The 15,741-nt window shown below is 45.4% G+C and overlaps 1 protein-coding gene across 1 annotated transcript in view; it reads right to left on the reverse strand.

The window, feature by feature from the left end:
- FAM20C (FAM20C golgi associated secretory pathway kinase) overlaps positions 1-13,583 on the reverse strand; it is a 57,638-nt gene extending 44,055 nt beyond the window's left edge. Inside the window, exons 1-3 of the mRNA XM_032197520.1 lie at positions 12,808-13,583; positions 10,853-11,025; positions 1,785-1,863 (exon numbers count right to left, since the gene is read on the reverse strand). Coding sequence (XP_032053411.1) covers positions 1,785-1,863; positions 10,853-11,025; positions 12,808-13,322 — 767 coding nt within the window. The 5' untranslated portion in view covers positions 13,323-13,583. The remainder of the gene's footprint in view (positions 1-1,784; positions 1,864-10,852; positions 11,026-12,807) is intronic.
- Positions 13,584-15,741: the final 2,158 nt, after the last annotated feature.

A 15,741-nucleotide genomic window follows, 5' to 3' on the forward strand; every position in this document is an offset into this window, starting at 1 on the left:
GGGAATGATTAAGACATCATCATCTTTTGTTGTTGCACTGGTGGATGGTGGTAATTGCTTCTATACAGGAAAGTGGCTATACATCTATTGTCATCCATCATCTTGCCAAGGCTGTGTATAGTACAGTAGAAGCAGTAAAGTTTTGATTTAACCTCATTAGCATTCCTCGAATTACAATGTCATACCAATGATAAAGATTGAAATTATCTGCCTCTCAGCAAATGGAGAAGAAACAAATTTCACACTATGTAAAAAGCCATGGTAAAAACCATACTTCTTCCTAGTACTTAAAAGCTGCTCAAACCTGCTCAGTTGCTGATTTGCCACGTGGGACAGGAGACGACTAGGAATTGTGCTTAAATGCATCGAACTTGCAAATGTAGGGGGATGGACCCATGGAGTAATAGATCATGAAGTAAATGATCTAAGGATTCAGAGCAGAGGGCTGGGAGGGGAAGGGAAGATGCTGGAGTAGATGCTCTCTGATAGCACCTTGCCTCTAACTTCTATTATCTGTGATTCCTCTTGATTCCCCTAGGGAATTATGGTTCTACCAGAAGCATGGAGAAATTTGCATGGAATTGGGGAAATAACAGGGAGGCACCTGGCTTTTGCACAAATGCCTTGCAAGCTCACACGATTTCTGTGTGAATACCAGGACAAATGCACACAAGGTGAGTTCCTGCTCAAACTCGAAGGAATTAGGGACCAATTATTTGTCCCTCCTGGCAGTCAAAATAAGATTAAATAAAATCTGTACTTGTCTGAGGTCAGTCTACAGCAAAATCTATAGTAAAATTGGGAATTTATCTCAGTTGCCAGCCAGCAGCTTACCCCCTGAACTGTGTACCCCACTATAGCCATAACACAACACCAATACATACGTCAAACCACCCATTCTGAGTTACTCTACTCTTTTATGGACCATCCTAGAGGAAATTAATGGATCTTCCCTACAGTGGGAACAAAAGAAGGAAATGAATTTATTATTCCAGTGGTACCCTTGACACAGATATTGAGTAGCTTCATTAAACATTTTGCAGCCCCGAGCGTCTTTGCTAAACCCTCTACAATGAGCACAGAGTCATTTTCCTTATTACAACACAAACATACAGGTCAGGATTCAGAACTCATTTACATCTGCTTTATATCTGAATTATCTCTCTGATCTCAGTGGAGTCTGGCCATCCTGATACTGGTGCAAAATCAAGTCTGTATCATCCCAGTCCTTCCCCTTCTCTCTAGATTATCTTGCAGCATCACTCTCAAATTTCACAAAGTCAGCATAGCCACAGCCAAATGACTAACGCAGCCCTTACATATAATACAAATAACAATAAATCAATGGATTAAATTATAATTTATCACACAAATGCTTTTTAGGTCTTCCCAAAGCTATTCTGAACCATCTCTCATATCTAGTCATATTCCTTGGGGGGAAACTAACACTAGATAGAGCTCAGGCCTGCAGAGTAAGATTACATAAGAAAGAAATGCTGTAAACACCCTATATTTATGATGGGAGATTTCACAGAGATCTGAATAACATTCCTGAGAAGACTGTAATGTATATAAGAAGCCTCTTCAGTATCTCTTTCAAAGACCAGTCCAGCAAGACAAGGTTTCACTACAGCCCGAAGCTCTACATCCAGCAGCAAATCTAGAGAACTAGCCACACCAACCCTGAGCAATACTAGAGCAAACTTCTAATGGCTGAGAAAATGACAACAGAATATTCCACCACAATTTCACATTACAACACAGCCAGACGTTTTTTCACTTACTTCATTGGTTTGAACAATGCCTGTCCATAATTCTGGAACGTCATGATCAGCTTCAGTTGGGTGCCTCCTGATTTCATTGCTGTGGGAAAAAACAAAACCGCTTTAAAATGTTACATATGGGTCTACTTACATTCAGCTTCCTTGAAACAAACCCACATATCTTTGCTCTGGATTATATGCAGCACTGCAATATCTGAGCACCAAGAAGGGTAATACTAACTGGACAAGAATTTTCAAAAATTATTCAGTCGGTACAGAGTACATGGGACAGCTTTGAGCTGATGACTAGGACTAAAAATGGATGTATGAACACCACAAGCACCTTAACTGAACAGCATGTACAGGAATAGCTCATTGGAGCCTTGTTTTCTCTATCTTCAACAACTTTTGGACTTTCTGCTAACAAGGGACACACATTGGGAAAGGAAATAGGATGTCTTCAAAGACAACTGTGGCTGGGATTACAGTGAGACGCGCAGCAGACATCTCCTTAATTAAAAGTATGAGCAGATACTAGAGCAATCTCTGATCTCTGCTGTGATTTTAATAATGACTGCTGAGCAGTAGAAATATGTAAATCCATCTCCTCTTTGTACAGTGGAGATTTATCCAAGCCCATCCACTAACTTCCAGGGGATCCCAAGGTGGTTCCTACATGTGAGCAGAGCTGTGCAGAGAGGGTCGCTGGCTCATTTGGGGGGGCAGGAGAGGACACGTGGGGGTGGCAGGTGCCGTCCACACCGTGCACTAAGGGCTCTATCTGCTCAAATGCTGAATGCACTCCCTTCCCAGCTGGGAGCTAATAGGAATTTAAGACTGACATTCATTCATACCAATCTGTACAATTTGGACAATATCATGTTAACAGCCAGATTATAGTGTTTTTAAAGCCAGAGTCTTTTTTTTTTTTAATGTAAGAGTTCCTAAAACGCATTTGACTTGATGATAAGGTTACTAAAAGTGGTAAATATATACTTTGGCAAACCAGCTGCTTTTTCACAATCTCAATCAAAACTGCTTTGAATAAATGAAATGACCCATAGCCCGACTCTTTAATTCACTTCAGCATTTGGAGAGCCATGTCAGTCCTGTCTGTGGGGATGAGTCAGGCCTTTCAAAATGCTTCCCACGAATGATCAGATAATCGATCCCTTTCTTTGCAGTTCTGACAAAACCTGTGTCGATGGAGAACTACACAAATGTCAAGTTACCTTGCTCCGTAAATTTTGGCTTACAGCTGCCCTTGTTTCACCTATATAACTCGCACATTTTCTTCATCTAACCAACACCATTAACCACACTTCCTTTTTAATTACTCCTCACCGTGCTTTATTACTGATAGGTCACCATCTCTCTTCCAACCCTTGTAATCCATATTTTTGCAACAAAATACTATGCAAATCTGGTCAGTCTGATTCTCCTTCCACTAGAATAAAATCCCTCCTGCCTTGCTGTTTTGCTGACCCCTGCCTTCTCCTACATTACCAATTTATCCCAAAGGAACATATAAATAATTAGAAATGAAAGGGCATCAAATAACTTGTACTGAACAGGTAAAGCAGAAGCATGTGGTTTTCATATACTAAACTCCCTCTCTTGTGCAGAGCAGGTCAGTTGATCTGCACCAGAGGGAAGGACTTGGCTCCTTCTTCTACCTAGCCCAAAGCCTGAAGGCAAAGTAGAAGCAACAACCCCCCAGCCAAAAACATGTATGTGCTGCCCTAGGACCATCTCAGCCTAGCCATTCACTCTGGAAATGCTCCTGGATGGTTTGAACAGCAGAATCGAGGTGGAACTGCCCTTGCTTCATGCCCGCATAGATCTACAGCCATGCCATGGGCCTTCCCTGCCCAGCTGCTGCCAAAGGTGCAGAATTTGCCTGGCTTTTTAAGGCATAACCTGCACTTGCACCCCTGTTCATGTGGGATAGCTCCATATAGGTCAGCAATGTCAGTCCCAGTACCAAAGGGCAGATTTGTGTCAGGTGTAATGCTCCCCAGCTCCACCACTCTCAACAGAGCTGCTTGCAAACGGCTCACACCAACTGAGAACAATGTTTGTTTGTTTGTTAATCTAAAATTTATACAATTTCTTCTTTTTGGTTTAACTATGAGGAGCTTAGGGCTTAGACCTTGACTCCCTCTACGCCTTCAGACATGTATGTCTAAAATGTAGCAAATATCCCATAAGCCCATCAGAGAAAAGGGAAGGATAGAGCCTATTTTGAGGTACAGCTAGGAAGCCAAGGCTTTGGGAAACCACAGCAATGCAAAGAAGAAAAAAGGATGTTCCAGCATGCCTATTTCTAAGCACAAAGCTTCAGATACATTAAGCCGACTGGTTTCTCAGCAAATTGAAGCCACTCGACAGATAATGATTTTGTTAGCAGCCGAACTCAACAATGAGTGTGTCATCACCGAGAAGGGAAATGTATGAAGAAGATTAACAATTCAGCATAATTCTTCCATGAGACACAAAGGCCTGGTTTCCTGTCAGAAAGAATTGAGCTGAAGTAAGACAAAAACATCTCCCTGGTCTTTTAAGATCCATCTTATTGTATTGCCTTAATTGGTTGCAATAGCAGCCTCGACCAAACACGAGTTTTGCTGGGATGCTGTCCTCCTGCTGCTGCCAGGAGAAAACTTCGCGCCTCCCCGAAGCAGAGGGTGACATCGGTGGGAGCGGCGCTGCATCGTGCCTCGTGGCAGGGCATGCTGGCAGCCGCGTGCACCATGGACAACACCACATGCCAGAGCTCAGTGCTGGCTTCCCTCCACACACTCTGGGCTCACACGCAGCTATTCCCACTTCAGCCAGTTGTTCTGTGCTGTAGATGTGCTGGGCAGGCTGGTGGGGATTCAAAGAGGCCCTGCAAGGCCAACACCTACTGCTGTACTCCCTGCACTGAAGGAAACACCTGGTGCTGGGCCCGCCAAACTGAAGAAGATCCTTCACGCATCTCTACATGACACAGATTTGGGAGCGGGGCCTGAGGAAGGCCACCAGCTGCCCAGGGTGCCCAGCTCCTGGGGGTGGCAGTGCTGGAGAAGAGCAGGTCTCTCTGGAGATGACTTACTTGGACTTCTAGGTCTGGTACACTCCTTGTTCCTTCATGTTACATCTGCATACTAGCTTCCCTCTTGTTTTCTGAGCTGTTTTCCTTCAGGATCTCCCCTTCCTGCTCACACCTCAGTTAGACATGTCCCTCTGGCCATGACGACCCAACAGCAGGAGCCCCATCACCTCCCAGGCACTGAGCCTGGACAACATGGTTTGGTATCTGGAGACGCCCTTGTGCTGTCACCTACTGCCCACATGAACACTTCTGAAGAATTTATAATACCCTGGAGCAGAACACACAATTTTCTGAAAAATTGGAAGACACTACACCATTGCAAACTGTCATGGCTACAATCAGCAGGCTTAGATATTTTTAAGAGGGTCTTACATGCTGCTCTGACTCCAAAGGGAACCTTTAATCATGCTCTGAATTTATGTTTTTTGTTTAAGGTTTCTGCATGAACTGTAACATCACAGGTCATGAGCAGCTTTGGGAAAATAATATAGGTACCTCAAATTCTCTCTTATACACCTCCTGGACATGCTGGCAAAGCATTAGAAACAAATCCCAATGCAACCATTATTTCTAATTTCCAGGCTACTCAAAGTCTCTCTTTTCCCCCCAAAGTAGAAAGCAAAAGAATGCAATGTTAACCTTTCCTGTTAACCCAGGGCAAGAGCTTGTGGATGTGATTAGAAATCTTCCTAACTTCAGAAGGCTTTGCAAAAAACTCCCTGAGATATCCTTTTGCTTGTGTGTCTGAGAGACTAGGGTTTTGTCCAAAGATCAGTGATATCGGTGAGATTCTTTCTGTTTTCTCTGATGGACTTTGGAAAAAGCCTCTAAAAATCTCTTCTTCATTTACATCTAAAGAGAGTGTTGGCACAGTACATAACATGTCTGCTCCTTCCCCCATCTTGTCCTCTCCCATTCCTTCCGAAAAGTCATCAGTACACGACCTGAATTCCCCTTCCAACCCAAGGATACCATCAATATAAAAGAAGTACTACCAATTATCTCTCAAGCATGTTTTTATACCTGTATGCTAATTGAGTTCTAGCTCCCTCTTCTAAAGCATTTGGTACAAACTCTGGTAGGGACCCAATGCTGCCCAAAGTGATTTGACTCAGAAGGACTTGGAATTGGAATTGATCTGGTTTTCCAGCTCCTCAATTTTTCTGTAGTACTCTCATCTCTAGAGTGTATGCTCTTCTGATGGAGAGAAAAGGTCCCAATGGGACCTTTGAACTTTTTTTTTTTTTGGTCAGAGTCCAACAAACATTTGAAAATGTATTTATTTATGCAATGCTAATGCCTGAGCAGTGAGGTCCAGTCAAAGCCTGGGATGCACAAATGTCTGAAACAAAAGTTCAGATTCATTTTGGATTCCTATTTATAGACCAAGCTTAAATCTAGCATAAACATGTTGATTGGCTTTAACAAGCAATACTCTGCCCCAGGCTAGAGACATGGCCCCATACAAGCGGTAAAGAACAGATTTCAAAATAAATTCAAACTCTCATCATCTCTTAATTTGTTCTTGCTCAGCCAATTCTGCTAACTTGTTTTTAAAGACCTTTCTTCCTTCAGTCAAGATAGTATAGACTTCTGGAGGGGAAGAGATCCGCAAAACCATTCAAAGACCTTGTTGTACATTTTAAGTCCCCTCCTTTCATCTGGAACTGTACATTTAATCAATCTGTTGACTCTTGGCAGAATCACTGTTTCCTTATACAGTAAATCAATGGTGCTATAATTCATTATGTTTTTCAAACGTTCTCAGCAGCACTATTTTTTCTTTCCTTTGGATGAGATTTTTATAATTTCCTTTAGTACCGGAATTTAGGTTCAATATTTAGTGTCTTGTCTTTTTTTTTTTTTTTCCTGACTTGAAGCAGAGTCCACCTTACTTAATTGCAGCATTTCTTCACTGCATGAGTAATCTTGTGTGCTTGCTTTCTAATTACTGTCTGTACAAACTGAAGGCATTGCAGGCTCATAAATGAACTCAGTCAGGTAATGTTTCCAAACCTTTCCAGCCAGAGAATTTAAAGAATCAAAAAATAAAACCCAACTAACTAAGCCCAGAAAACACAAAAGCCTGTTCTGCTCAACTGCAGTCCGACAGCACAGCGCTTCTGGACAGAAATACAAGAGAGATGAAGACTACACTGTCTCTACAATGCACCATGCCATATTCATTGGTAAATTGCTGACAGTGCTGCCACAATTATGCACAGACATTTTGTAAATATGCAAGAAAACAGATAACTATGGTTATTTATGCATGCAATAAACAGTTATGAAAGGCACACAAAATGTGCAGTTGCCTGTGCATGTGCTTCTTCTGAAAACTGTTTCAGTGCTCAATGGAAAACAATTCTCTCTAGGCTCCTATTTATGGCGGGAGGAAATTTTCACTGAATTAAATCAAATTAAGAGCTATCCCTTTATGCTGCACAAAATGAATAGGAAATACTTATATTGATGCAGGGCACAGAACACATCCTCAGCTTAAAAGCTCTCAGTAACCCTGTCCTTTCCAAGGCCAGCTCTAGGTGTCACTGTGGGAGCTGAATGTGATACTCCTTCCCATCCATGGATTTGTTCCATTTAAACTTCAACATCAAGAAAATGTCACCTTGGTGCTCCCTGCTCTTGGGAATTGCTTCTGTCACCGTTTTCATTTTAAAACAACACTGCACATTACAGAGTCGTGTGAGCTGTTCTGATAGATGGTGCAGGATCAGTCTGGTCACCACTCTCCCCCATAAATAATGCAAGCAGAGCAGAGAAATTACGACGTGGCTAAGAAAGCTGTTTAGCTGCAGTTTGGATCTAATTACTGAAGGTATCAAAAACCCACACAGCAAATCACCTAATTCTATTAGAGCCACAGCAAATCTGAACAGTGGGAAAAGACTGGACAAAGCAATATTCTGTTTCATGTAATACATGTAAGCCTGTATATTTAATTGTCCTGCTTGCAAAAAGAAGCCTGAAGATTTAGTGTTATGAAGATTCCTATTTATTTTGTACTTCTAACCTAGAATATTTGCAGCTAACCTAAAAAAAAAAAAAAAAAAAAAAAAAAAAAAAAAAAAAAAAAAAAAAAAAAAAAAAAAAAGCACAGAAGGCAAAACAATAAAAAACAACCCTGCAGGAAAGAAAAAAATAACAACCAGACAAACTGGAAAATATGCAGGAATATGCAAAAGACTGTAAAAGTTCTATAAATGTTCTTTGGTCAAATATATTACTCTTTATTAATCAGCTTGCATGCTTTCAAATCCCTGCTGTGGCTCTGCAGTAAAGCTGAAAAATGGCAGATGTTATTTAAAAACATATATTTTTAAACACACAAAGAATTTGCAACATGAAGGAAAAGATGCTGCACTGTGTATTTTAAAACAAACAAACAAAAAAGTGTATTAACAAGATGCTCTTTCTTGTTTTGCAACCTGACTGAAAGCCCCTGAAATCCCACAGAGTCAGGCTGTGGATGCTACCAGCTAAATTCAGATCCTGACATCTTTACATAAGCAAAAGTCCCCTTCCACCTCCATCTACTTAATTTTAGACTGGGTTTTCTGTCCAGGAATCATTCCCTGACAGTTCCCACAGTGACTGATACCTATAGCTAAGGTACTTCATATTTTAGCTTATGGAAATAATACTGAATCACTGCTAGAAACCATAGCTCTGTGTTTTTGTGCTAGAGGCATAAGAGGCCCTAAATTGTTGAAATACTAGCAAAGAGACAATCCCGTAGGAAATCATTGTTAACAATCATCAGTTTTCCTCTGCAGGCCTGTGGCACTTTCCCCCTGTTGATCTCAAAGCTCTATCAAAATCATAATTAATGAAAACCTCACGACACATCTATATGACACATTAGGTGAAATCATGGCCCCAGGGAAGTCAATGAACAAAAGTTCACTGACGTCACTGCGGTCAGGATTTCACTCCTATTTCTTATCACAACAATTTTGATGCCAGGTTAACTGAAGCATAGAGGGGTTAAGCAACATGCCCAGAAGCTTAGATCAAGCAAGAACGAGTACTAACTTATTATTTCTCATTCCCATCTCCCTTCTCCTACCAGCTTGTACGTCCCTACTTCAACCTTAACTGCTCAGAGCTCTGCAGAAGGGACAGACCTCATGGCCCCAGTGCTGCTGAGTTTGCTGCAAATGCTGCTCTCCTCCTGCGCAGCCGATACTGCTCAGCTCCAAAGTGTACAAGAGGTAAAATGATATTGATACACCTAGCAGACGTGCAGTCTGAAACGCCGCTACAGCCCATGCATGTTGTGTACACCTCAATAGCTGAGCCAAAAGATGGTTTGGTTGAGCATCACCTCCACAAGGACCTGGGGACAGGCTGGTCACTGGTGCCCCAGGGCTCTGCTGCACTCTGCAGTAGGCAGGGAAGGGCACAGCCTGCGTCTCTTCCTCCTTTCTCTCAATGGCCATGCTCTAAGTGCAATGCTAACAAGCCTGCCGGGAAAAGCTGGCTCAGTCCCCATTCACACGGGTCACTAACACTCCAGGAAACATTACATGCGTCAAGGGGAAAATCAGACAGGCCAGGTCTGTCCCATGCCCTCGTTGCACAGACTGCAGGAGCTCGGGCAGTGTGCTGCTACCTGCAGCGGCACGTCTGAGCCAGGGATGGGAAAATACATGGCTCGATTGTCACACCTGTGCTCCCTAATTAATCATTCCAATCCAGAGCTGTAGGAACAGAGAACCCAGCACATGTTAATAAATGAGCCTGTGTTTGTCCTCTTTCATGAGCCCAGGTGTCCACTGGCCCCTTCCATCCAAGATGGGGGATGGCAGCTGGGCACCACAAACTGCTTTATGCGAAGCCTGGCAGAGCTCAGAGCTGAGCACAGCCAAGCAGCAGCTCGATTCACAGGGCAAAGCTCTCCCATGACATTCCACCTTTCCCACCTACTCCATCCAGATCAGCCCACTCTTGACGACCAAGGAGCTCCCTTTTTCCTGCCCAGGAGTTGCTGAGATTCACATGATGGAAAATGTAAACCTTCGCCCTGCTCGGTGCTATTCTTGCAGGGACCATTTCCTGCTGAAGCCAGGGGAAATTTTGCCTTGCAGGGTTAAAGACCTGGTGACCTCATCCCGTGGTGGCAATGTACAATCAGCAGTTTTACAGAGCTCCTGCTATTTCATCCCTCTGAAACAGACTTAGCAACTTTGTGGTCAGCACAAGTAACTCCATTTTCTCTGCGACCAGTGAAAACTGCTGGCTATGCTGCAGCTCTCTACCTCTACAAAACCACGGGGTGTGTGTTTGTTTAGTATCCCAGGGCTTTCGTTCAGGGCTGTGGGTTGTTTTTTTTTTGGCTCCCTGCGCAGCTACGCAGCTAAATTCGAAGAGACACACACTGTCATTAAACAGCCCTGGAGAAAAAAACAAACTCTGTCACCTTGTTTAACCGGAGCCAAAGGTTGACACAGGCATATCCCTGCTGTGGATTTACAAGCAGAACAGAGCTGAGCCATGCCCAGGGAGGCTGCAGCTCCGCTGAGCCGCAGAGCCCCGCGGCGCCGGATGCTCCCGCAGCCATCGCTGCAGGGCTGCAGGTCAGCTGCCTCCCTCCTTCCTCCAGACGCAGCCTTTTAAATAATGATCAGCTAATAATGCAGATCTAGTGCTGCTAGGATGCTGTCTCCTTTTGGCCATCCTTTTTTTCATTATCCCTTTTTTTTTTTTTAAATAGGGCACTCTCAGCCTGATAACTAAAAGATGTCTGAAATGAATGAGGTTTGCCTCGCTGGCAGACTTTTCAATTATTCAGGTAATACAGAGCTGGCAATATCTCTTTATGTTTAACAAGGAAAATGAACGCAGAAGTCAGGAAGCAATGTTGTAGGCACACCAGAGAAAAGCCATACAAAATATTCATTAATATTCAAGCAGCAATGAGATCCTGAACAACAAGCAAATAATCAAAAAAACAATATATGTCCAAACATACCAACACTGGTTATCTTTTGGGAGACCAGGTCTTGTAGTAAAGCCTCAATTGCAGGATTATGTCTGGAATACAACTCGTACCGATTAATGCCAATGTGGAATTTTAACCAGTTTGGGTAGGAGTCTATGGAGGTTTCTCCAGTTGGCAAAAATTCTTCATTATCTTCATTTTGCCTACCACCAAAAACAAACAACAAAAAAGGAAAAAACATAAATGAGGAGTAAGAAATAATGTTAGTTTGCAACTGGTATCAAGAAATAAAGCTTCAGGAGGTGACAGCTTGGAAGCGCAGAGCTCTACGAGGTAGGAGAAGATCCCAGCCTGTCCCTCTGCCCGCTGCATGCCAGGAGCCCACTCCCACCCAGGGCCAGGGTGGCCGGATCTTCACCTCTGCTCCTCACGCCTGATTTAATGTCCAAAAGTCAGGAGGAAAATTCGGAGTGACATCACTGAGCGCTAGCAGAGGTCCTTATACAGCCGAAACATGGGGCTGCAAGGTTTATATTGTATTTACATTGCATTATGTACAAACATCTTTTACAAGTTTGACCCAAAGGAAAGCATCACCCTGAACTTTTATTTAACAGGAAGCTGGGTCTGGAAGCTGACAGTGCAGCAGGAACTTGACCTGTTGTACCAAATGTTCCCACTCTCTCTCTCCTTCTTCTTTTTTAAACACAGAGAATGAGAAGAAAACAGATCACTCTGAACCAGTCACTAAAGAAAAACTCTGGGTGGTTATGCCCCTTCCTTAGGAGTAAGATATTATTACAGAAAAGGATGGTTAGGCTGACTTTTAACTCCTACATTTCATGTTAGTTCTGTGAACTTTCGCTGCAGCCAAGGAAAAAAAGGCACAAAAGGCAGCTGCACTGTGGAGGTCAGGGATATTTTTGCTCTTCACCTATTTGACACAGTCACATATCTCCCATCCAGAGGTCCTCTGTGGTTTTAGTCATCTCCAGATGTTCATAATTTTGTGACTTTTTTTTTTTTTTCTCAGAGTAACCAGAACTTCTTCAGGTATTTCACTTCACAGTCACTTTGGATTATAAAGCAGAAGGGGCCTGGACCATTCACATGCATACGGGACAGAAATCAGAAATATTTATCCTCCCTTTCTGAGGATTTAGATCATGCTGGCTGCTCTGCGGCTTTACAGAGCTTTTGTATGGTACAATGCAGCTGTTTAAACATTACAATGTCGGTGTGTTTGGAAGAGGGTGCTGTTGTATTAGACAAGCCTTTTGATTTTTCAGTCATTGAAATTTTGCAGCGTTCCTTACAAGCCAACAGGGCAAATGATTCACAGAGGCAAGTCAGTGCTTTGAAGGCCGGAGAGCAGCAGAGGTGCCGGGACACTGGGAATTAATTGAGGATGAAAAATGTGGCACAGATCAGATCCTGAAGGCAGAAATACCTGCTAGGGTGGATGCCTTTGTGATACCAGACCTTGCTTTTGAGAAAAGTTAATATGCTGCTGCCTGGCCTCATTGCTCAGTCCCCGCTCCTCTGAGCAGAGACTGGGAAGGTGCTGGAGCAGGAGGATCACTTAGAGCCTGACCCCATTTTTACGCTGTTTTTCCAGCAGCATCTGCCTCAGGCTACAGCCAGAGACAGCATATAGGGGCACGGGGACCCTGTGGTCCCAGCACTCCAGCCTTCTTGTTCTCATGTGTTATATCCCGCATTTTGTTGCATTTTTCGGAGGAAAACAACCGGCCAACCCCATGGACGATTCTCTTTCCCCTCTCCCACCGGCGACACCCGGCTGCCCCCCCTCACCCTCCTCCTCTTCCGAACCACCCATCACCCCAACCCCCGAGCACTGCGGGCCGAAGACCAACCCTACAAACCCCAAAGCGGGGACCCAGCGCCCCATTCCCACACCGACCCCAAGCCTCCCCTCTCGCTGGGGGGGCACCCGGGGTCGGGCCCCCCGCCCCGTTACTCACCACTCGGGCTGCTCGGCCGCCCGCGGGTTGAACCTGATGTCGCTGTTGACATTGAAGAGGAGGTCGCCGTCGGCCAGCGGGGGCAGGGCGGCGCGGTAGAGCGGGTGCTGGAAGAGGGCGGCCAACGGGGCGGCGGCGGCGGCGGTGGAGGAGCCGGGGGGCGGCGGGCGCGGCGCCCCGGGAGCTATGAGGCGCCTCGGCCTCGCCGCCGCCGCCGGCCCCCCGCCGTCCGCCGCTTTCTCCGCCGCCTCCCGCGACTGGGAGGAGAGGTTGGAGGCCGGCTCGGCGCTGAAGTCCTGCAGGATCCGCAGCGTGTGCTTGCTGGGCCAACGCGGGGCGGCGCGGGGCGGCGGGGCGGCGGCGGCGGCGGGCGGCGGGCAGGAGCAAGCGGGGCGGCCCTCGGCCCCCCGGCGCTCCAGGCGCGGCAGCAGGTCGATCATGATGTGCATGGTGCAGGCGACGAGGAACACCATGAGGATCAGCAGGCGGAATTTGCGGACCAGGAGCATTTTCATGGCCGGGGATGAGGCTCTGGAATTAGCCGGGGAAGGGGGAGGGAGGGGAGGCTGCCGGGGTCTCTCGCGGAAAAAGGCCGGGCGGGCGTGGGGCTCGCTGCAACCCCCCCGGGGCCGCTTCGGTTTTCTCCCTTCGGGTCGGGCGGCGAGCGATCAAGTCCGTAAAGTTACCTCCATAGGCGCCGCGGAACGCACAGGCTAAAAACAATAGGTCCTCATGTCTCAGGAGCATCAAGAACTTAGGAGGGGGGGAGGAAAAAAAAAAAAAAAAAACAGGACAAAAAAAAAAAGATAATAATAATAATAAAAAAAAAAAAAAAAGTGCACCGGTCCGAGCCTTTAAAATCAATAGGAAAACAAAGCCGGCGGCGTTGCAATTTATAAAGCCATCTGTTCACGATTTCTCTCTCTTTTTATTACAGGGATCACAACAAATAGGGAAAACTGGTTCTTGAAGAGAAACCAGCATCTGACGCTAGCTCGGATTAAATAATAACAATAATAATAATAAAAAAAAATGGGGAGGGAGGGGGGAAGAATAATATTAAGAAAACCTGTACAGAAAGGCGACAGAAGAAAAAAAATCATCCATAATATTTGGCTGTGCAGGAAACGCTGACTCCCTTCCTTTGAATTTGACCAGTGATGCAGCAGAAGCGCTCTCCCGCTCGCTGTCGCTCCCTCTCTTCTGTGAGACTGTTTAAGAACATTGGCTGGAAAATCATTTTCTTAGAGCGGTTCCAGTTTCTTCATCCATTGCGTCCAGTGCTTGGGAGAGATTAATATGTTCAACTGAGATCAAGTCTGGGTGGCTGCTGTATCCGAGCTGGGCTTTTGCTTTGGCTTGGGTCGGTTTTTTTGGCCGCAAAACTGTCTGATGGCACAACTGCAACATAAAGGTTAAATATGGCACAGAAAAAAAAGGGGGGGAAGGATTAGAGAAAAGAAACTAATAAATCAGTAGAGGTTCTTTTTAGCAAAGAGGTCCCGTCTTTGATCTCTGCTGGGTCTTACAGATCTGCCTTTTAGTGAGAGAGAAAGGAAGAGAGAAAGCGGGGGGGGAGAGAGAAGGGAAGAGGGGGGAGAGATCTTTGGCAGGTGCAGAGTGAAAACCTCTTTCAGCTACACTGAATTCTGGAGACTGGTTGGACTAGTAGCTCTGCAGCTCCAGCTTTCAGTGGGTGTGTTAAATATTATGAGCGAGCCATGATTCCTGCCTTCCTCACGTCATAGTTAGGAGATTGGCTAAATAAACGCTACAGTGATAGTAACAGGAAAACCTCAACCAAAAGCGTTTTTTTTTTTTCTCCTCCTCTCCTCCCTCCTTCCCACCCCCCTTTTCATTCTACTGCAGCTCCAACTGGGGCAAGGAGAGGGCGTCTGTTCCACAAAGGTTTGCAAAATAATTAGAAAAAAAAAAAAAAAAGAATATAATAATCAAGCAGTGGCGGAGTGGGGAAGCTGCACTAATAGTGTTGCAAAGTATTAGCACGGTCTGCTGCTGGGAGCAGCAATTCTGCTCTGTCATTGTCTGGGCTGCAGAGCGGGTGGGTGCCCGCTCCCCCTCGCACCCAGCCCCTCGCCGTAGCAAGGTCAGAAGGGAAAGCTGTGCTCCGCTTCCTCCGGAGGAGCAGTCTATTTTTTAATCCCAGATCCTGCGTGTTGTGATAATCCCAGGGTGTGCTGTGGGGTAATCTGCCTTCCTGCAGCTGTTAGCTGCCCCTGCAGCTCCGTGGCCAGGTGGCTAGTGGTGCTGGTGGCCCTGGGGCTGATGGGAGGTGTTAATGGCTGTTGGAGGAAGGGACAAGTCACTGCAGTGCTGTTCAGGTGACCAGGTAGGGGTGCTCAGGGCTGCTGATTTTGCCTTTGGGAGGGGGCCACCCTGGATTTGTGGTGCTTAGCAGGGTTCAAATGGTCGTGAAGTGGGGACACAGTAGGAAAGAGAGGTATGGGCTTCTGCCCACCCACTGCCACCCTTCACACAGACTCATCTCAAATGCTGGCCCATTTTGCCCGTGTTTAACCAACATTAAAATATTGCTTTCCCCAAAAAAGTATTTTTCCCCCAGACTCCATCCAGCACTGTCCCCCCACTGAGAGCTTCTACAAAGCCTTGTGCCCTGCAGTCCACTGGAACACATCCGTGGGGTTACCACATGGCTAGCTTCCACACAAGTGAAGTCACTGCTTTTCCAAGGAAAAAAATAGACTCAGAAACAATGATCTGATGGGGCAACGATCCTGTGGACTTCTCTGTGCCTTCATGGGGGAACAAGAGCTATTGCTATCTTGGGGGGAACATTTTGGTTCCAAGGTTCAGATGTAGGCCTTTGATTCCCATGGAAGCCATTTTGTCACCCTGGGACCTTTAAGTACAAGCATATTTCATGACAAGACACTTGGGTGTGGAGCCAGAAGC

This window comes from Aythya fuligula, chromosome 15 (assembly GCF_009819795.1).
Source record: "Aythya fuligula isolate bAytFul2 chromosome 15, bAytFul2.pri, whole genome shotgun sequence".
NCBI classification, from domain to species: Eukaryota; Metazoa; Chordata; class Aves; order Anseriformes; family Anatidae; genus Aythya; species Aythya fuligula.